General features: G+C 39.4%; 4 protein-coding genes across 4 annotated transcripts in view; 2 read left to right on the top strand and 2 right to left on the bottom strand.

Annotated features, from left to right (window-relative positions):
• LOC134813022 (reticulocalbin-1-like) overlaps window positions 1–6485 on the bottom strand; it is a 30226-nt gene extending 23741 nt beyond the window's left edge. Inside the window, exons 1-3 of the mRNA XM_063820686.1 lie at window positions 6392–6485; window positions 2344–2476; window positions 2068–2202 (exon numbers count right to left, since the gene is read on the bottom strand). Coding sequence (XP_063676756.1) covers window positions 2068–2202; window positions 2344–2476; window positions 6392–6429 — 306 coding nt within the window. The 5' untranslated portion in view covers window positions 6430–6485. The remainder of the gene's footprint in view (window positions 1–2067; window positions 2203–2343; window positions 2477–6391) is intronic.
• Window positions 1–23181, top strand: part of LOC134813019 (elongation factor Tu-like) — a 58610-nt gene that overhangs the window by 5501 nt on the left and 29928 nt on the right. The window lies entirely within an intron of this gene.
• Window positions 14549–21169, top strand: LOC134812997 (uncharacterized). Its single transcript, XM_063820646.1, has 11 exons — window positions 14549–14698; window positions 14867–15048; window positions 15201–15330; window positions 15509–15609; window positions 15822–15935; window positions 16170–16288; window positions 16447–16575; window positions 17255–17744; window positions 18012–18748; window positions 18927–19069; window positions 19420–21169. The coding sequence occupies exons 1-11, from the start codon at window positions 14590–14592 to the stop codon at window positions 20856–20858; spliced, it is 3693 nt and encodes a 1230-aa protein (XP_063676716.1). The 5' UTR covers window positions 14549–14589; the 3' UTR covers window positions 20859–21169.
• The window catches only part of LOC134813012 (ubiquitin carboxyl-terminal hydrolase 45-like), a 48293-nt gene continuing 46031 nt past the window's right edge, over window positions 20920–23181 (bottom strand). The window contains exon 4 of the mRNA XM_063820675.1: window positions 20920–22924. Within this exon, the coding sequence (XP_063676745.1) occupies window positions 21197–22924 (1728 nt within the window). The 3' untranslated portion in view covers window positions 20920–21196. The remainder of the gene's footprint in view (window positions 22925–23181) is intronic.

Below are 23181 nucleotides of genomic sequence, written 5' to 3'. Positions count from 1 at the left end.
AGTCTTTGTTACCACTTGTGGCCGGTCCCTCCAACGTGGCTAAGAGAGCAAGGTCATCCGCGAGCCCTTGCACATCGCATGGGATCTTGTCAGGAGACTGCCAACCATTCGTAATTGATCAAGATCAGCAGAATGGAGCTATTATATATATATGGAGCTATATCATTGGATAGCGAAAAATGTAAACCATATATTCTGAATCGAAGATGACTGCCGATGATCCTTCGCAGGATCATCGGCCATCCAACTATATATTATAGGCTATGCCTATATCTGATAAGATAAATTGCCTTTATCTCACCAGCCCCCCGAACATGTCAATTCATTAGGAGCCAGGTCCGGAGCTGAGTAATAATATCTTTGTAGGAGGAGATAATATTGCTCTATGTTATTCTCATATACTGGGGGCACGCTCTCTCGTATCACACAAACTTGTCACCTTACTGGAGTACTGGTACTCTCCCGTACTGTACCACATGTGGTACACTTGATAAGTTGTTACCACTGATTTACCCAAGTCGGAAGTGAGGTTGAACATTTTCCAATCAAATATATATGCATGTTCACGTGCTTGATAGATTAATGGCTACTTCGTAGTTATCACATTATGGCGGTGGTGGAGAAAGAGAAATCATATTACCATTTTATCAAATGCAGGGGATGTCTTCACTCAGTCACTCACTTATTCGCAACATAAGTTTAGCATAATTGTCGAGCCGATTGTTGAAAGTTTCTCCCGATATAAGCTTTAACCAATTCATTTTATTGACCTAAATGTATGTAATAGTGCCACTTCACACCTTGTTTTCACGGGTAGGTTAAGCTTAACAACCGATCAGGACTGGGAACAGAAGAGGGACTGGAAAAAAGTGTAGGGACTAAAACCGGGGCTGGGATTCCAGAACCGGGATGGCGAGATATAGAATAGAACATAACGGGCAACACACCCACTTTCAATGGATGTTTATTGTTTAAGTATAAAATATAATCCAACAGCGTTGGTCTATTCTAAGGTAGAATTTTAGTCTAACAACTTGGTTAGTAACTAGTAACTACCTCCGCATAAATTTCAAGAATACTCTTCGTTTTGATTTATTGCGTAAAAGGCGTATGGTATTATAGATCTATTTGTTGTAAACCTGTAAACCTTGCAGCATTCCTAGTATTCCCTAGTAATTTCACACATTAGCAGGAACCCGTCAAACTCTAAAATGGTGTCAAGAGAATACTCTAATTATTTATTTCGCGATTTTGGTAATGGTACTACTTGGGGGTTTAAATTTGGGCCAATATTCCTTGGCCAATTTTGTATTTCTTCATACTGATAAAAATGCTGTTAAAGAATTTGATCGAGCTAAAACAGGTTCAATTGTATATCTCACACCGTTTTTTGCGGAAAGTCGTGTTAAAGTCGATGCCGTGGTGTCAGTAAAATGGCAACAGATCGTCTCGTTATATAGTAAGATTCTGGCGTAATGTTATGTCCAGTTTAATCAATAAGCCTGAAAATGGATGTGCTGAAAAGTGCAATGGAAAATATGTTCCCGAACGACCAAAACCTTACATTGATAAAACGTATGTTTTATATATTATTACGTTGATAAAAACTAAAAGTATCCAGGTCTTCTTGAACGTGTGTCACCGAGCTCCGTTACAAAAATATAATAAAATTTGGTTGTGTTTATCTTTTCTCGAATTAATCCTCACGATCGCGCAATGTTTTTATTCTAGCAAAGAGTGAAGAGTGCATCAGTGGTTTTGTTCTCGAGGCTTTAAACACTTATATTTAATAAATACGGAGTATTGTTCGCTAGTTCAAAGAATTCACAGTCAGCAGTCGTATTCACGATTCAGCAGTCATCTCCGACTGATTTCTTTGCCATTCCGTGATTGGGACACCGCAATCTTGCAGCCAGGCCGTTATTAATGAGCTTTCCCTAGAACAGAATATCGACGTTTTTGCGGCTCACACGGGTCACATGGGTCACATATTGTCATGTTGACTGGTGATGAGCTAGCCATCAGCGATCCCCAACCGAAAATGTTTGACACCATTTACGCACATACCTTCTTTTTGTTGCACTCGAAGAACGCATGCATGATGTTGTTATCCAGATCGTGGTGGTAGATATGCTGCATCCAGTGTTTCAGTTCGTCTAGGTTTATCTTCATATCATTGTCGCGGTCTATTCTCTGTTCAACCTGTAATTTGTGTTTTTTTTCTGGAAATTTCGGTGAACGTTCCCCAGCAACGAAAAAAATTTTATTTTTTAAAGCAACAAAGTGGTAACAGGAAGAACCAGATCTACAAAAGTAAAATTAATAAAAAATAAAGCAACAAACCAGCCAGTAAAGCATGTCCTCGAGTTCCGCTGGCTTCATATTCAGAACGTTAGTGGCGTACTCTCCTAGGAAGACATGCTCGTGGGTGTGATCACCGGTCTCTGGTGCTCCGTATATCACACTCTGTAACACTCTGTGGGGAACGTCTCATTTTAGTTCTCCTTTACCACATTTTAAAACAAACTCGTCTATTAAACTAATGTATACGAGGGGAACGTCTCATTTTGGTTCTCATCTATTACATTGTAGAAAATATTGACGTAATCTAAACGTGTACTTAAGACTTAAAGTTAAGTCGGTTAGTCAGTTTAACTTTAGAAAAAGTAGATGTGACAACATGAAACAGTGTGGAAACATGAAACGTTTCATTGAAGAGTGTTTTAGATACAATTAGGCGGGGAGTTTTTCCCGTTTCTATTTGTTGTCTATCTAGTTTCTAGAAGACGAGTTTTAGTTTTCCCTCTAGATATTTGTTATGGTAGGATTCTTCAGAATTCAAAGCAGCGATACCACCAATCACCATTCGTCACGTGCGATAATATTTGACATTGTTTCCACAAGCTATTTTTATATTTTCACAGAAAATGCCAATATATCGACCTTATTAATATGAAAAGAGCCCATACATCAGAGATCTTTCCCATTTTCATCAACAAACCCTAGCTGATGAACATAAGGGCCGGGTCAGCTCCATCGCTTAGTTACCTTGATTAACTTATCTTAATAAAGTTATGACGACAATAACACGAACCCATCTGTACCCTGTTAATAGTAACGTGCCCCATAACAACACGTCAGATGAAAGGCGTAAGAATATCAGAAATAAGACGGTATTAGCCGCTCTCACCAGTATATCATATTAATCCTAGGATTAGTTACCCAAACAGTCGAGGTGCAATGCTTGTGTTCACCCTTGCAGGTGTAATAACACTCGTTTGTTTGGGGGCATGAATGGAGAGGTGCACTGAGGCAGGGTGCTGCAGCAAATGAATTGGCAGTCCCTTGGGATCATGAGCAAGGGTGCAAAATACAATTTGCCGGTCCTTGTTTCGAACAATTCCAGGGCAAAAAGTGTTTACTTCATCAGACAGCAGGGCTTCTATACATTGAGTTGGTTATCCGGCGTATAGACTGCAGTGGGAACTGTGTATTCGTGCTCTCCGCCGAGCAATGAGCGCAACCAGGGTTTGGGGTCACCAAACTAGGGTAAAATATTCCCATCTCATATTATTCACTCAAATAGATAGATTTGTAGCGTTGCATGATAATAAGTTTAAATCATTTGCTGACAATGTTTCCTATGATTTTTGCGTGGTCAATGTGAGCATATAGTTTGATACTCAGATACAGCCAAATATTGGCTCAACATTACAAATTTAGCATATTGCGCAAAGACATTACCACACAAGTACTATGACATATTTCATATAGTGAGTGGGATAATTAAATAGTCGCGTCACGTGACTGTCACGTGCACCACACGTGACTGTCACGTGCACCACACAGTAGAATGATCAGATATTAAATATAAATACGTTTGAGACGTGCACTGCAGAGATGATGTAATCTATTTAGCTGCCTGGATGCCATTGTTAAGGCGAAAACTGATTATATAAATGCGACGCTAAATTTAATATCTCAGCATAATTGTTGCTTGCGATGAACGATGTTCATCCTTCATAGGTTTTGCGCCAACCAAAAGCTTCATCAAAATAATATATCAAATGAATTTAAAATTTGCTTAATTTACCCCTTCCAAATAACAGGATTCTAGGGAATCTATCCTGCAACACATTGAGACAACATTTTATATAATATATCTAAATAATATTGAATATCCATTTAATATACTTTCCTTTTAATAAGTTCAATATTTGAAACGAGCGAGGTAAATTAGTGACCTGGCTTTAAGATGACACCTTATAAACTATAAAGCTCTCCGATGTCGTCCTGACGATTGGATAGAGTCTGACGGTGTTGGTCAAATGCATTTGCGCTTTGATAAAATTAATAAGCGCATTTGCACGAATATATTATATATATATATAATATATATAGAATGACCAATGGTCGGGTCCCGTGAGTGTTGGTAGGTCAATTTCCGATTGCTTTATTCACAAAATACTAAAGTACTAAGCGCTGTGAGGTTGTTTTACTTTTAATGACAGAATAAGTTAGTTCTTTCTTTGTTGGTGTAGGCTGATATGACTGTTTTACTCCGACGTTTTAATAACATTTTTATTCGCCAGTAGTCATGATTCAGCGACGATCAAGGAGAATATATGTGTCAGATTCAGATAAGATGATATCTAGCAATATGTAATTAATCAAATGGAGGTTCTTTTAGTAACACATATCTCCATGCAATTGCATATGTACTTGTGGGTCATACCCCATGGTCAATGACCATTGTTCATTATTTTAAATCTGTGTCGCAAACATTTGTCTCATAATATAATCGATTATATAGCGTTATGATGGTATAATTGATGCTGTTATAGTTTAGGGTCTCTAATAAAAAGGAGTTGTAGTCCTTGAACAATGAATATGTGACTTTTAAAGCAAATATTAAATGATATAGGAATAAGAACTTCGAATTTTCCCATCCAAGAAATATTTCCAATGAATATTATTATTATCGAATACTGTAATTGCGTTTCTCCCAGCAAACATAACTCACACAGAATAAATTGACTAATTTGTAGATGCGTAGATTTTTCTAGATCGATTGTGGTGGTGACAGCTGCAATCAATTAATTAACTAATTTCGTTATACCAACATGTCCAGTACCTGCCTTTTCTAAATTAACCAGTTTGTCGCTACAGTTAGTGGTGTGGTTAGTTGCCTAACCTAACCACTGACTAGCGACCATCTAGAAGTAGAACCACGGTATTCTCTAGCGTACCTCACTTATGCTACTTATCTTACTGATGCTATTAACGCTAAGATTAAATGTTATCTTGTGGAGCTCTGGCTGATCAACAGTTAATTTATCTGTGGAAGTAAAGAATCTAGACGTTAATACAGTTTTTAATGGTATCACTTTTATGGCCAAGGTCTCAAGAAGTCCCTGATCTTTACTTTAACACAAAGGTGACTGGAATTCAGAACAGTCCTGCTGAAAGCCTGAACAACTCTGGTTGTCGACCACTTGATAGCTGTAGGGTTATAGGCACTAGACTTGATAGCTGTAGATTGGTTGCTAATGGACTGTGCACGTGTTGTTTGTTGATCGCTTATAAGCGATCAACATTGGAGGCAGGAACACCTGATCAGTGATCTTGGCAGCTATAGCTGATAAAATATGAGTGCCTTTTGTTTATGATACGGGTAGTGATTATCAATGAATGGGATCAATACAATGACAGCAAATAAGGCACTCGCATTACAACACTCACATCACTCACATCAGTCACATCACTCACATCACTCAGTGTCACACTTCTCTCACCTATTAATGTCACAGCTCCACCACGTGAAGGGCCTGAATATTATTAAGTGTATTATTTAGGTGTACTGTTAATGCTTAATGCTTAAATAAGATTGTTATTCGAATGTTCGAGAATTTTATCTATTTAGAAAAAGCAAGTTAAGGTTTTTACGTTCTCAAAGCTAAGATTTTCAACCCAGAAGTAAAAGCTTATTCCCTGCTGGTGAAACACTTGTCGGAGAATTTACCGTAAATTTGATTGTTGTCTAAAACATGAAGCCTCATGGTTAAACTTTGTCTCGATACCTGATTTTGTTATAAATCTAATTTGTTGTTAAACTATTTCGTTAAACTTTTTCGTTAAACTATTTTGTTAAACCATTTTGTTAAACCATTTTGTGGCATTCGGCCGTGCACTTGGTGCAAGTTAAATGCTGATTGAAATAATATAATAATAATATGAATAACATACTTTCCTTGTCTCGATTTTTTAAAATTAAGTACTTCCATTTACCAAGCGTCGTTTTCACACAACTGCATCAGTTAATGATATCTCCAAATTTGTCCAAATTTATACCAATAAAAATAAAATACCTTAAATAAGAAATGAAACTCACCCAAAAATAGAGAGACAAGCGAAAACTTTGTTAAACATATTTATCCAAGAGAAGAGGAGCAATATTATACACACGTCACAAAAACAAGGTAAACTACACTGCACAGTAACTAGCACCTCTCTTGTTAAAACAACAATAGCTCCACCTACTTGCTGTGGTAATAACTTTGCGGATGACAATAACTTTGCGGAAAAGAGTTAGAACAGTTTCAACAAATGCTCCTGTGATAGTTAGCTGTATAGTGATCAGCTAGTACAATAGGGCTAATAAGTGCTTGTGTCCATCTTCCACGTATTTGAGCAGTTAATACTACCACATTTCACTTTCACTAGACCACCAAAAACATAGACCATCAAAAACATAGACCAGATAATCACTACATGCCCCTCTCTCCTGACTCTTTTTTCTGCTGTAAATACTTGAACCAGTTAACTTGCTTCTCTCTCTCTCTCTCTCTCTCTCTCTCTCTCTCTCTCTCTCTCTCTCTCTCTCTCTCTCTCTCTCTCTCTCTCTCTCTCTCTCTCTCTCTCTCTCTCTCTCTCTCTCTCTCTCTCTCTCTCTCTCTCTCTCTCTCTCTCTCTCTCTCTCTCTCTCTCTCTCTCTCTCTCTCTCTCTCTCTCTCTCTCTCTCTCTCTCTCTCTCTCTCTCTCTCTCTCTCTCTCTCTCTCTCTCTCTCTCTCTCTCTCTCTCCCTCTCTCTCTCTCTCTCTCTCTCTCTCTCTCTCTCTCTCTGTTCTAGTCAACGGTTTCTGGCCTCTTACTATAAAGATGGAGGCCCTCCGCCCTATCACCGTGCCCACAGAATGCAACTCCTGCTAGCTGCATGCCAGGACTCCCAAAGTATATACGAAATCATAAAATAATAAATATCAATGCAACAGACCCCTGGAGTCTTGAAGCTGTCACTACCTGTCTCAGAGCAAACCCACTTCTGTTGTAGTACTTCTGCGGGCAGACAAGGGACTTCCGAGCAAGGTCAAAGTCTGGGAGATATTTCTCTATGCGGAGATGGGCCTAGGTTGAATTCCTAGTATGGGATTTAGCGAAGTTCCTGGTGAAGAATCCAAGGAGGTTACCCAAAAGGGTTTTCCCTATCCAGTCTTGTTGACTGTTCCACAAATTTGAAGATATGATTGTAGTTTACTGTTGTTAAGGTAGAGTTCACCAATTATCCTCATTCTGAACGTCATGATCTGGATGCACTTGCAGAGGAGGTGCTGGGATGTTTCTGCTTCTCCTGAAAAGTGTTCACAATCTTGCGTCTCGAAGTTGACGTTGTTTGCCACGTTCTGAAAATAAACTAGTGGGCTGTGGCCTATCCTGAAAGCGACCATGTTAGCCATCTGATGTGAGTTCCAGAAAAATTAAAGTTCCTGTATTTATATTTGTGGAGGAACATCTCAGGTGGAATTTTCCTTTGTCACTGAGTGTGGCCTAATTGGGAGGAAGGGTTCTGGTCCTATGGGGATGTTGTTGGATTGATCGTCCGCTAGTTCTTTACCGTGGTCCGTATACTCCTTCATGTCCTGGAACGAAGTTCTACTGGATGTGAATACCTAGTGAGTTGAGTTGGTCTGAGATGTTCAGAACGAACCTGGAGTTAAAACTGGTGCTGTTAAGCGCTTTAAATGCAGCCTGGGAATCTGAGAGGAATTTATAAATTCCTCTCAGATTCCCAGGCTGCATTTAAAGCGCTTAACAGCACCAGTTTTAACTCCAGGTTCGTACAACGTTGTATCGAATGCATTACTCAAACTTTTGATTCTTTTTTAGCTCGACGTTACATGGTAAATATATTTACCATGTAACGTCGAGCTAAAAAAGAATCAAAAGTTTGAGTAATGCATTCGATACAACGTTGTATGTCCTATTTGCATCCCCTAAGTATTGCATTGATATTTATTCCTTGTCCGGTTAGCTTTGCGTCTCAGAACTAAAGAGGTCCACTATGCTTTAGTGAGCTATGCTGTCCACCAGGGTACTGTAGATCTAAGGGTTCCCCGTGTGATGGGGCAGGCTGTGATGAAGCATCTCTGCAGGATGTCCGAGATGAACTGTTTTCGAGTGTTGAGATCTTCCGCTGTAGAAACTGAATAGAACCAGAAAGGGTGTCAGTCAAACTCTGCTGCTATTAGATGATTGTAGAGCGTCCAGTCACAATTCAATGAAGAGTGTGGCAAAGCTAACCCGGTCCCCTGAAAAGTGGTAAACTGGAGGAAGAAGTGCCAGGAATTCTCGCTATCAGTGTGTCCTCGTAGTCAGAGTTGAAATTCCTAATTCTGTCTTATCACGAGCCTGTGTCAGCCCTTACGCATTAGCTGTCTTAACTGAAAAGACCTGAAAAGTGGTTACTGGAGGGAGAAGTGCCAAGCCTACTCATTATCAATGTGTCCTTGTAGTCAGGATGAGCGAATCGGAATCCCTAGCTCTGTGGTGGGTGACTTCGATGGGACCTGAAAGCTGAAAGAGAATTTCCTGGTGATTTAATAGCTCTTAGAGCTTGGTATCTGTGTCTAACGAATCGTGGGGAGACGTTAGTAAAATATAACAATCCTGAGTTTGCCTGATAATATCCTGTCTGTGCTGAATTTCAATCAATCAAGGAAGGTTGAAAAAGAGAGAGCCGGCCTAAACAGTGACACAAAGGTTGAGAACTAGTGTTAATCTTTTCTTGTACCCTGTTACCTGGGGGAAGTTTCCTGGTGCTTGGTAGCTGTTAGTGTTAGTTTGTTAGGTCTTGTGGATAGTTTGAGCTGGCAAAACTCAGCCTTCATACTCAGTAAGTGAGTACACCACCCGTTAGTGCCAACCAGGTCACACCACGTGGAGGTTCGGAGTGGATAATAATGGCCCGTTAACTTGCTTCACTTCCTCACTCTTTTGTACCAGTGGGCAGAACAATATGTGAGCCGTGAGGAGCATTTTAACACCACGTGCCTGCACTGCAACTACATTACCACTTGCCATCCTGCACTGCAACTACCTTACCACCTGCCATCCAAAACACCACCGGCTGTAACAGGCACTGGGCAGTTCATGAAATCAGAATTGTCAAATTTTAAACTGACACCTTCAGTACCAAGCGTTACTATTGTTACTAGTATAGGCGGCGGTCAGCCTGTCATCCCGCCATATCTTCATTCGTTTATGAACACTGAAGCATGAGAAGTGAGATCCCCAGGTAATTTCTATTGCAAAGTCGTCCTGTTGGTGAAAGTCAGGACCATGCGAATCTTTACTATCACTATCGCCTTTAAGTCTACTCAAAACTCCACAATGATTCACGCTACTTCTGATTGTAAATCTTTACTATCACTATCGCCTTTAAGTCTACTCAAAACTCCACAATGATTCACGCTACTTCTGATTGTAAATCTTTACAATAACTATCGCCTTTAAGTCTACCCAAAACTCCTCTATGATTCACGCTACTTCTGATTGTAAATCTTTCGTTCAGGAGTCAGGGCTTGTCATCACATTGATTTTAAGCCGATTTCCCGGGTATCTTTTAGAACCTGAACTGGATGTTTATTTACCAAAACGAATTGAGCTGTTTGGTCACTGTTTGCCGTTTGGTCACTGTTTGGTCACTGTTTGGTCACTGTTTAGGCACTGTTTGGTCACTGTTTGGTCACTGTTTGGTCACTGTTTGGTCACTGATTAGGCACTGTTTGGTCACTATTCGGTCACTGTTTGGTCACTGTTTGGTCACTGTTTGGTCACTGTTTGGTCACTGTTTGGTCACTGTTTGATCACTGTTTAGTCACTGTTTAGGCACTGTTTGGTCACTGTTTGGTCGCTGTTTGGTCACTGTTTAGGCACTGTTTGGTCACTGTTTGGCCGTATCTCGAGACACAGACTGATCTGTGTGGTTTTGACACTAGGCAGTAGTGTGGCTTTGTGGCTGTATAACTATAATTGACGATCATATACCAAATTAACCGCAGTACGTCTAGCCAAGAGATGGCACAGCAGGGTAGAGGACAAGCAACAACGACAATTGTTACTTGATATCAACCTCAATATTAATAGAGATTATTTGATTATGATTATAATATAATACACGAAGGAACTGTAACAGTTGAACTTTTATACAGTATTCACTGTGACAGTTAAGAAGTTGTAGTACAGTATTTGCTACAACTAGCTATCACTTACAAGCAGTAAACCCCTTCGCCAGCAACTAACCTGTATCTTATCTTGACTATGTGTATGTAATGTGTGTAATTTCAAATTTGTGCTCAAAGCATGACACAGTAACATATATTATTATTATATTCTATACTACTACGACACCGCATTTAAAATACAAATTGATTGAGCATTATTATATTCGCTACTCAAATAGAGTTTTTCAAACTGATGCAATGTAAATTAAAGCATGACATCGCTCCAAACTTTACTATACGTATACCTCATTTTGCAAATGAAGTATTACTATTGGAATCATGTCAATTCTGCATGAAATAGTTTTGTAGTGCTCGGTAAATTGCATTGGTTTATAGGGCAAATTGCATTGGTTTGGCGGATATTAGCTCATTCTACGCTTATTTCATGTCAAATTAGCGTATATTTTTCATTCATAAGATTAAAAGCGCATGTGCTACGCTCATGATACGATGTGAGCATTCATCAAAGGATGAAATTACATTCAAACCCCAACGCACTCGTACTGCATTTATATCACCGTTTTAGGCGTAATATGAGTGTGCTCCCTCGTCTGACGTCTTCTCGCGTTATTTGATTATAACTTTTAGAACTCTATATTATAACTTTAAATTACAACTTAACAGTATAAATCTATCGATTTTTTATGAAACAAGAATTACCCCGAACTTTACAGATTGAGACTTAAGCTTGTCTGGGATATATAGCTATTTAGTCATTATTTGATTAAATTTATTCGCTTGAATAAAAGTTTTGCACTAATTTAAATATCAAAACTCGAATAGGGTCCTCTCAGAGGTGCTTGCAATTTAATTAGGTCGTATAGTCAGTTCATATCATGATGGCGTAAGTTTTGACGCAGGCTTCCTAAAGCTCCTCAGTTTCTCATGAAATAATGAAATTCGCAATGATTCCCACCATAAATATTGCTGTTAATCAGCTGACGACCCAACTCCATTCAACTGTTATTGTTAATCTGGGTAAATTGTTCTACATTACCCCAATTTCTCACTACACCTAACTATTTTATTACAAAAATGGGAATCCTCAAAAACATATTTTTGGTGTGGAACACCAACACGCAGGAAGGCCTCTGGTATCACGTCAAGAAGTCGGTGTTAGGGACTAGAGACTTAGTTTCAAGGGGTTACAGTTATTATGCAGTCATATGATCTGGTAACACGAACACCTGTTCGCGAACACCTGTTCACGAACACCTGTTCACGAACACCTGTTCGCCGAACAGGGGTCGGGCAATCTGGATACCAATATCCATAACAAAAAGAAACGATCGTACAATGCTGATGACAAAGTTGCATTGTAAACTTGCGCTATCGATGATATTAACAATGATATAATTATAACACGCTATTTCATGGCTTCTTTTGGGGCCCTCCCTCCACAGCTGTGTAAACAAGGATTATTAATCAACAGTAGTAGTAGTAAGTAGTAGTAACACTCAACATGCACCGGTCTGTGGTGCGCTGCGAGCTAGTAAGCTAGTATTTCATAACAAGATGATTTCAATATTCGTTAATTATACGTTCAGCACCCTAACTTCCACAGTTTTATGTAGAGAGAGGAGTCAATGTTTGTTTTAAGATGATTATTAAGATATTTTAAGTATTTGCTTGATCAAGGTATTTGCCTGATCGCACGTTGTATTTCTCTTTTCGCCTGCCGGCAGGCCGGCATGGACAAGACGTGCTATGCAACATGTAGCAACTGATCGCTGCACCGGAAACTGATTAGTTAATCACTGTCACGTTGCAGAAAAATTTGGCAAACTTTCTCAAGTATCGGATTGTTTAAGCCTCTGCTACAAACTTCGTAATCGTTTACCATTTCTACCAGTTTTTTTTCAACGTTGGCATAATTCTGGTAGAATACCAACATTTTCGATAATTCCAAGTTTTGTATCAATAACCGACTATAGTTTAGTTGCTATATAACCGACTATAGTTTAGTTGCTATATAACCGACTATAGTTTAGTTGCTATATAACCAACTATAGTTTAGTTGCTATATAACCAACTATAGTTTAGTTGCTATATAACCAACTATAGTTTAGTTGCTATATAACCAACTATAGTTTAGTTGCTATATAACCGACTATAGTTTAGTTGCTATATAACCGACTATAGTTTAGTTGCTATATAACCAACTATAGTTTAGTTGCTATATAACCAACTATAGTTTAGTTGCTATATAACCAACTATAGTTTAGTTGCTATATAACCAACTATAGTTTAGTTGCTATATAACCAACTATAGTTTAGTTGCTATATAACCGACTATAGTTTAGTTGCTATATAACCGACTATAGTTTAGTTGCTATATAACCAACTATAGTTTAGTTGCTATATAACCAACTATAGTTTAGTTGCTATATAACCAACTATAGTTTAGTTGCTATATAACCGACTATAGTTTAGTTGCTATATAACCGACTATAGTTTAGTTGCTATATAACCGACTATAGTTTAGTTGCTATATAACCGACTATAGTTTAGTTGCTATATAACCAACTAAAGTTTAGTTGCTATATAACCAACTATAGTTTAGTTGCTATATAACCAACTATAGTTTAGTTGCTATATAACCAACTATAGTTTAGTTGCTATATAACCAACTATAGTTTAGTTGCTATATAACCAACTATAGTTTAGTTGCTATATAACCAACTATAGTTTAGTTGCTATATAGTATATAACCAACTATAGTTTAGTTGCTATATAACCAACTATAGTTTAGTTGCTATATAACCGACTTTAGTTTAGTTGCTATATAACCAACTATAGTTTAGTTGCTATATAACCAACTATAGTTTAGTTGCTATATAACCAACTATAGTTTAGTTGCTATATAACCAACTATAGTTTAGTTGCTATATAACCAACTATAGTTTAGTTGCTATATAACCGACTATAGTTTAGTTGCTATATAACCAACTATAGTTTAGTTGCTATATAACCAACTATAGTTTAGTTGCTATATAACCAACTAGAACTATAGTTTAGTTGCTATATAACCAACTATAGTTTAGTTGCTATATAACCAACTATAGTTTAGTTGCTATATGACCGACTATAGTTTAGTTGCTATATAACCGACTATAGTTTAGTTGCTATATAACCAACTATAGTTTAGTTGCTATATGACCGACTATAGTTTAGTTGCTATATAACCGACTATAGTTTAGTTGCTATATAACCAACTATAGTTTAGTTGCTATATGACCGACTATAGTTTAGTTGCTATATAACCGACTATAGTTTAGTTGCTATATAACCGACTATAGTTTAGGTGCTATATAACCAACTATAGTTTAGTTGCTATATAACCGACTATAGTTTAGTTGCTATATAACCAACTATAGTTTAGTTGCTATATAACCAACTATAGTTTAGTTGCTATATAACCAACTAGAACTATAGTTTAGTTGCTATATAACCAACTATAGTTTAGTTGCTATATAACCAACTATAGTTTAGTTGCTATATGACCGACTATAGTTTAGTTGCTATATAACCGACTATAGTTTAGTTGCTATATAACCAACTATAGTTTAGTTGCTATATGACCGACTATAGTTTAGTTGCTATATAACCGACTATAGTTTAGTTGCTATATAACCAACTATAGTTTAGTTGCTATATGACCGACTATAGTTTAGTTGCTATATAACCGACTATAGTTTAGTTGCTATATAACCGACTATAGTTTAGGTGCTATATAACCAACTATAGTTTAGTTGCTATATAACCAACTATAGTTTAGTTGCTATATAACCGACTATAGTTTAGTTGCTATATAACCAACTATAGTTTAGTTGCTATATGACCGACTATAGTTTAGTTGCTATATAACCGACTATAGTTTAGTTGCTATATAACCGACTATAGTTTAGGTGATATATAACCAACTATAGTTTAGGTGCTATATAACCAACTATAGTTTAGTTGCTATATAACCAACTATAGTTCAGTTGCTATATAACCAACTATAGTTTAGTTGCTGATGATTTAAGTGATGGTGAAGACGTACAGAGTCGCACAAGAACACGTACACATTATATCACCATCATCCTTTCTTAATCTACTACTAGTGTTCATATACCTAGTTCACCAAGCTTATTCAGGTAAATCTCAGATGCTAAAGAAAATCTTTATTTTGCACTGCAACATATCTTAGCGAGTCAGAGTTCTTACATTATGCATTATTGGTATGTTAATTATACTTACATATTCGTGATATTACATAATAATGCGGAGATAAGATGTTGTTAAAGTCCCACACCCCTCTACAGATGAGGAGGTGAGATTAGGAGAGGGCGGAGTAGTGGAGCTGTACCACCCGGAGCTGAAGGAGTGGGGTGGGGTGTGTGGCAGGAACCTGACAGATGAGGTGGCCCGGGTGGTGTGTGGGGACCTGGGACTGGGTAACACTGGTATTCTGGTACCACACCACACTTCACGTGTTTCAGTACAGGTTTGTTTGTTGTAGCGGCCCTATCTGCCCCTTGTCAGATATCAGTTTTTAAGGAGTGTATTCCACAGTCTACATTCAATAGTACTATGGGAGAAGTATGGATAAAATACGCTTAATCTGTCAACGACATACCTCTAAACCACAAACCACAGAGATCGTACTGGGATAACATGAGGTGTGATTACGCCTCCTCCACTCTGGCTGACTGCGTTACAAACCGGTTAGATAGTCCGATATCCTGCGGGGAGGAGAACAAATCTCAACTCCTTATCGTTTGTGGAAGTAAGTTTTAACTTTTATATAATATAACCAAATAAGTAAGTTATAACTTACTTACTGGAATATTGCTCAAGTTTTATTTTGTAATTGAGTATAAAGCTGGATTTATCGTTTTAAACTCTTCAATTGTTCGTCAACATATAAAAATGGATCTAAAAGAAGACGTTATTAAAATGTGCAGGACTAAACTCAGAGCTGGATTGTGATAACAGTATTATAGACCAGTACTACAGGACAACTTGCAATCTACACGATATTACCTCTGATAACAACATCCACCAGGTTTCACAACATTCTTTATTCTTCTATTACTATTTGAGTGCTCTAACATCCTAATTAGAAAAATATGAAATATTCCAAAATAATCTCCTGTTTCAATGTTCAATACAAAGTGGCACTAGTAATCCCTGTCTCCAACATCTGATTACTAAGTACTGGGGTCGGAGAGGACACTCTCAATGTAAATACCTGATATTATGTTTCCAATTGAACAGGTATTCAAATGTTGGAACAGCAGTGTTATTTACACAAGACAGAAGAGGGACTTCTTCGGTGGGGAGATGTGCGTTTTTAGCAACTTTTGCCCGGAGACTGCTTCCAATTACCAGGTATTATTTGACGGAGTGTCTTGTTGTTGGTTGAAAGTACGTCTCGTCAAAATTTGGTCCATTTTTTTGTTATTTCCTGCCCTTAATTGAACCCGGGCACCATGTGGCTAATTGAATATTCAAATTTGAAATGACAGCACTTTTCAGAATTGTAACACACAAAATTGAAAATAAGCAATCTCACAACCCAGATTTGGGAGCTCTCCTAACACCTCTCTCTCTCTCTCCAACCAGGGCTGTGGATGTCCAGGAGTTGGGGTATCAGATAGAAAATGTGATACGCTCATCTGTAACTACCGTCATGATGAGGCACACCCTATAGTTGCTCTCGATTCTATATATCTCTGCGACGGGTACGTTCTTTCTAGCATATAATTTTACGGTATATTGAAGTTAAACTCATGACTGATAATAACGATCAAATTTCTGCACCACTCAGATTCACACATCAAACCCTCGTGTAACAGCTTACAGTTTGACACAGGCTAGCCACAACCTGAAAACCCCGCAGGTATTTCGACTGTGAGAACAAGGAAGACGAGATGGGATGTGAGAGCGAGGTAGTGTTTGAGTGTAAAATGGGACCTACTGACAAGGAGGCTCAGAGTGGCAGACTACCCCAACTATACATTTGTGATGGGTTCGTATATTTGCTCTTTAAAAAAAGATATGTATTACATGTATATATAATTGTTTTTTAAAGATATATAATATTTATAACAGGAAACGATGTAACAGAGTCAATATATTTTAATGCTGCCATGGGGTGGCAAGTCCCCATAAATTGCATCGTAGTCCGATAGTTTCACTGCATCCTAATATACATATTCTGATGACTTTCTATTTATCAAAGCTTTCTTTGGAAATAGAACTTTCAGTACCTCAATCGTGTCTTGTGCCATCCTCAGTGACCTTATTGCTAGATGATCATTCAAGAAAAATTCAGTCAAAACAGTAAAATTTGGGTCGCGGAAAGCTGAAATCTGAAAATGTGCTACCGGTAGGACATTTTCAAAATGTTCATTCCGTCAAAGTTTTCTCCGGATATACTGCTTCCAGTACCTGGCTTGAGCTACTCTGACCGACCTTACTGATTGGTCACTGGCCAAAAATTCAGCTAAAACCGCGAAACTTCGGTCAAGGAGACGGCAGTACGACATTTTCAAAATGTTCATTCACACTCTGTATATTTAGTTTTATTTGCTTAGCTGCTATTGTTAGACAAGCAGAAAGTTAGAAGGAACGAGCTTAATTAAAGGAGTAGAGCGTTGAGAAGGTAACATAACTTGACAGTCAGTCTCCATCACAACCCTCTTCAGGCAGGCTGATTGTATTGACGGGGAAGATGAGTTCAACTGTAAATACTCAACCGGAGCCTACTGTCACATCTCAGACTATAAAGACAACACCCACAACGGTACCTCCTTTGTAGATAAGAGACATGTCTGTGATGACAAACCCCAGTGTGATGCAGACTCAGAGGGTCAAGTAGAGGATGAGAAGAACTGTGATTCCCTCAATGATATATCCATGAATTGTGCTAAATTCGGGGGGAGCGGAGAGATAGTTCCGATAGAGAACAAGCAGAGATGCGAGTTCCCGAACATGACGTTCCTGGACGGGTACTGTGAGGGTTACATAGACCAGATGAACTGCACCAGGGAGGACGTGTTCGTGTGTACGGTGAGGGTGGGAGAGGACGCGGAACATGTGAACACTAGACTCAGGAGACAGTGGGTCTGCAACAACAAGGTCCTCTGTGCTGATGGGTCTGATGAGTGGTGTCATGAGATATCAGACACTTGTCAGGTTAGTTTATTAGCAGGTGGGTAACGTTACTGGAGTATACTGGTATACTCTGGTATACTCTGGTATACTCTGTAGAGTAACGTTACTGGTATACTCTGTAGAGTAACGTTACTGGTATACTCTGTAGAGCTTGCTATTGCAATTATAAAACCTTTCAAGTGATCAGCACGAATATCTGAATACAAGTAGATTAATATACAAACTGATAGCTTGAATGGTAGATTATATCGATATCTTTGACAACCGACTCAATATCACAAGTACCAGGTTCACAAACACCAGCTCTGTGACGGACACGACGACTGTGAGGGTGGCCCGGACGAGTGCCGCTCCATCTGCCTCACACTCTCAGAGAAGGTCTGTCAGAGACGGCTCATCAGCAACACAACCCGCGAACTCCCTCTACCAGTAGCGTGGCTGTGTGACGGTGAGGTGGATTGTTTGAATGGGATGGACGAGGATACAGAAGAGTGGCAGATCTGTGGGAGTGGGACGGAACAGAAGTGTTATCCTAACACTCCAGAGTACAACTGTACCCAGGGATTCAAGTGTCCGGATAAGTTCAGTACGTACGTGAGCATGGCACAGCTCTGTAACTACGACGAGAGTTGTGGAGGTTCTGAGAAAGTGCTGTGTGAGATAACTAAAGGTACCTCTGCTACAACCCAGAACTCAATCCTCTCCATCAACTCAACCCAGTACATTCCCCCCTGTGTACCCGGACTACCTGACCGCTCCAACTGTACCACAGTCACAATCCCACCGCTCACAGCCCTGGCGACCATCACCACCATCCACCTCCCCGTCAGTCTCCAACACGACAACATCTCCACACGGTCATGTGACCAGGTGTTCGGGGAGGAGTACATCCTCCTGCTCTGTCAGGGGTTCTGTGACTCTGGGGAGACTTGTCCGCTGCAACGTGTCTCAGATACGGCTTGTATTGGCAGTAACATGGTCCACGTTCCGGGAAAACTGGACCATAAGGTCCATAAACTGCTGAGGTGAGACTACCTTCAAGACTACTGAATACCAAATAATAATTATATTAGTTTGTTCACATTGAGATTGCCTTTTCAAATTGAAATTTCAAATTTTCATTTTCTGTAAACTTGTTTCCCTTTACTTCTACAAAACCCTTTACTTCTACAAAACCGTCAAATTAACTTTAATCACCTCAAGGTACGATGACAAGTACCACGAGACAATATTCGTGTGTGACAACGCGAACTGTGTGGATAAGAGCAAAGTTTGTGACCTTGTAGACGACTGTGGGGACAGCAGTGATGAGGATAGCTGTCACAATAACTTTCCTTGTGGATCTGGTGAGTATTAGTGCCCCTCCCCCATCCCGTCTCTCAGCAATTGATGTTAAATACCAATACGAAATAGCATGGATGAGGTTGACTAAGAAAGCACAGCTCGGAACGATAGTTTGTGCACAAATAAAATTATCTAGAGCAAAAACTCGCGGGAATTTTTTTAAACTGACGAATGAATCATGAAATTGAAACGTAACTGCTTACCTAATAGTAATCAATTTGCGGCTTGCGTGTTGTTTGACGTTTATATCGTTAAGGGTGCACCTTTTCCTTCTGTTACTTTTTCGTACCAGCCTTAGCTGAACAAATTTAAATTTTAAAATTATTTTAGATAAATACAATAAACTGACCAGGTACACCCCGGTACATAAGAAAAGGACAAGTATGTGACGGTACCCACGACTGCAACAACGACAACCACACCGACGAATGCAACGAGGAATGCGGATCTCAGGAAATAATAAACGGCGCATTCCTTAAACTCTGTACCTTCCTAATCGGGGCAGCCTCCATCCTGGTAAACATCTACATGGTAGCAGGGATAATCCGGGACAACATGATCCTCCATTCCCGGGCTCAATTCATCAACCTGTCCCTGGTCCTCCTCATATCCCTGGGGGACTTCTGTGTGGGGATATACCTCCTGAACGTGTTCGTAGTAGATCAGGTTTACAGAAAGGGATTCTGCCCGGGCAAGTACGAGTGGGTAACCTCAGGACACTGCACTTTATTAGGGGTTCTCTCCACCTTCGGCACTCAACTCTCCATCTTCACCATGCTGTGTCTCAGTGTGTACAGGGTGTTTACGCTGAAGAGTATGGGAGGTAGAGCTAAAGTGACGTCACAACACAAGGTATACATGAGCTGTATAGCTGTGTCGCTATCTCTCCTCTCCCTATTCATCGCTGTTATCCCTATAATGGACTATACGGAGGACTACTTTACTAACGGACTGTATTATCAGTCTAATACTCTGTTCAACAAGGTTGCTAATCTCCATGTCCACAAAGATTTCATCAACCAGTACAAGATATTCTCTGCTGCCCATAAGAACAATGACAGTTTGTATGAACTGCAATCCTATTACTCCTGGAAACAGGTTAGGATGTTCATGGCGGAGGAAGTTTTCTCGGAAGGGTTAGAAGTCGAGGGTAAATCTCTTAAATTCTACGGAAATGACGGTGTTTGTTTGTTTAAATATTTCGTGTCCCCCGATGACCCACAGCGGATATTCAGCCTTGCAATCTTATCCCTTAATCTCATCTGCTTCACCATCATCTCCACAACATATATCTCTGTTATCATGACGGCCAAAGGTTCCTCCAACAAGACTTCCACTGTCAAGGACTCGAGGAGTACCCAACTGCAAACCAAAATCACTCTGATGGTTACGAGCAATGTGCTGAGTTGGGTTCCGTTTGGGGTGATTTGTCTTCTTCACACCTTGGATAAGATTGATGCCACAAGATACTACAAAGTGAGCTCCATAATTCTCCTCCCCATTAACAGCTGCGTGAACCCCATTATATACAGCAATATCTTGGTGGATCTGTTCAACTGGGTAAAACGTAAAGTCCGTGGTCAACATGTTTTACCTGTTGTCGAAATGAAGGAACAACTTGACCACTCTTTCGTGTCTTCCAGTGCCCGAAATCTTAAGACCCTAAAGAGGTCGCTAAGAAAAGGTTGTAAAACTAAGGATGTCGATAAAAAGTATGAAAATAACGACATCTCTCAAAATGGTCATCACAGTTCCATTACACTGGAAAAAATATCAGAAACAATGACATGATATTTGTTAAAGTTTGTGATATATATTTTGTTAGTGTTAAATAGAGATTAAGACATACTGTTCTCATGAAAATGATAAAATACATTTACAAAATGTAGTCTTTTATATAGTGGTTCTCTAAAAATCGATCGAAACCCATTGAAATTACATTTAATAAAAACCCACATTACAATGACAGACTATATATAATGACAGACTATAGTTCATATCATACTATATGGTACGAGTCAACCCAAACATAAATTTGCAATCTCCAACCACCTTTTAACGATGTCAAATTTACAAGAAATTGCTTGATATAATAATCATCTTAAGATAACAGGTTTTATCATATTGTATCATGAATATGGCAAACAGCGTTCATAAAACAACAAATAAGCATCAGCATTCAAAACTCTTTTTACAGTTGTTTCTGAAATTCTCTCGTCATTACAGAAATACCATTTATCATAATCGTTCTCTTTCTCAGCGTTCAGCGTACCCAGAAGATTTATAAGTTCCGGCAGTGGAACTGACTTATCTTTAAAGCTCTCGTCCATGCTAGTGTCTCTTTTTCGAACATAAGCGGTGTAATGGCCTCTGTGTAGGGTTCCAGAATGGTCGACAACCCCAAACAGCTTGTATTTGTTCCCTGATCCACTGATGATGAACTTATCCAGATCCAACACAAGGGGATAGTTGATGTGGCGACGGTCTTTAATCAAGAACCCTTTGTGGTCTTGAGTAAAACGCTTCAGGTGGATCACCAAGATCGGTGGCAAAGTGTTCAGAAAGTAGCGACATTTAGCATCTCTCAACACTGGCTTGATTTTTTCTTCGGAATCCGAATCATCCGAATTTTCGTCATCCGACATAGAAGAGTCATTGGAACGAGCACAGGAAATATTGAGGGAATTATTATCAATACAATGGCGAGCACAGTTAGCGCAACTAAACTGATTGTCACCGGTGAGCAGCTCCTCTCGACAGAACTGAGCCAGACACGCATCAAGAGTATCAGTACCAAAATCTGCCTCATCTATATCTAGTGTATCATTACCCATGTCTAGGTCACCCATCTGGGTGGCCAGGTTTTCGACGGACGATTTTGTCCCGTTACTGGATTCTTCATTGTCCTCGTTGAACAGCGAAAATAACATTCCGTCATTTTCATCCTCACTGCCACACGAAGCACTGTAACCCCCTCTGAGTTTCCCTTCTGTATCACCTGCACCACTTTCTACTTTATCAGCTCCATTTTCTGGAGGTAATTCCAAACAAATATCGGCCACATCGTCGTCATCAAACTCAATATGTACCTCTTCGACAGCTATTGTTTCCGACTCCACAGTGGCTGCATTGCAGTCAGTATCTGAGTCTACACCGTTCATCACTGTGCAGATGTCCTCGCTCCAAACCCTTGGCGAGGGGAAATTGTCTGCTCCCTGCAGTGGCTTTTCATTTGCTACGTTCACGTTATTAGATAGCTCAGTGGGCTCCGGTGATTGGATTGGATTGATCTGCGGACTGGGCGGACAACTCACGGAGGAATTCGGAGACATGGGATCGGCACTTCCATTCGACAAATCAAGCGGGGAATCAGGTTGGGCTGGACATGAGCTGTCTTTTCTATCTCTTCCTTTCTTTCCCTTCTTCCGGTTCTCTTTTTGCTGTTTCTTCTTTTGATGCTTGCTGAGGCCATCGTCTCCAGAGCTCTTCTGTTTAGAACGAGACTTGGTTTCTCCCTTCTTTGGTAAAGGAACTGATAAATCAACAAAATGGTCCAGAGTTTTCGTTACTCTGGAACAAGTTAGGCAAGTTATTTGGTTGATGGTCGTGCCACCGAATAGGCTGTCAATAAAAGATCCACTTCTTGCCAAATTCGCAAACTCTGTTATCTTTTTCCTCTTTTCTTTTGGCAAGTCTTTATACGTGGCACGGATGATTCCGAATGTTTGCAAAACTGCATTTTTTCTGCGTTTTGATTCTTCACTGCTCATAGAGTGTACAATAGCGTGAAATGCCTCTTGGGCATCTTGCTGTCCGTCAGAGAGACACCCGTTATATGAACACATCTCTTGAAACACCTGAAATATGGACAGTTAACTTAAAGCTATTACAATACTATCCAGTGTGAAATAAATATTTAATTCCTTCCGGCTTCCAGGTAGATAATCTGATATTCAGCTGACCAGGAAAACTATTATTAGTCGATGGATCATTCGATCGATCCAGTCCAATGTGTACGGCGCGCACAAAAATTGTTGGCTTTGTAACCGCTCACGTTTGTGTGCCAGCTATCATTTTGTCGCAGCGCGTTACAACAATCACGTGCTCAAATTAT

Source organism: Bolinopsis microptera, chromosome 3 (genome assembly GCF_026151205.1).
Source record: "Bolinopsis microptera isolate Bmic1 chromosome 3, MBARI_Bmic_1.0, whole genome shotgun sequence".
Classification (NCBI taxonomy): Eukaryota; Metazoa; Ctenophora; class Tentaculata; order Lobata; family Bolinopsidae; genus Bolinopsis; species Bolinopsis microptera.
This window is presented reverse-complemented; position numbering and strand designations above follow the sequence as displayed.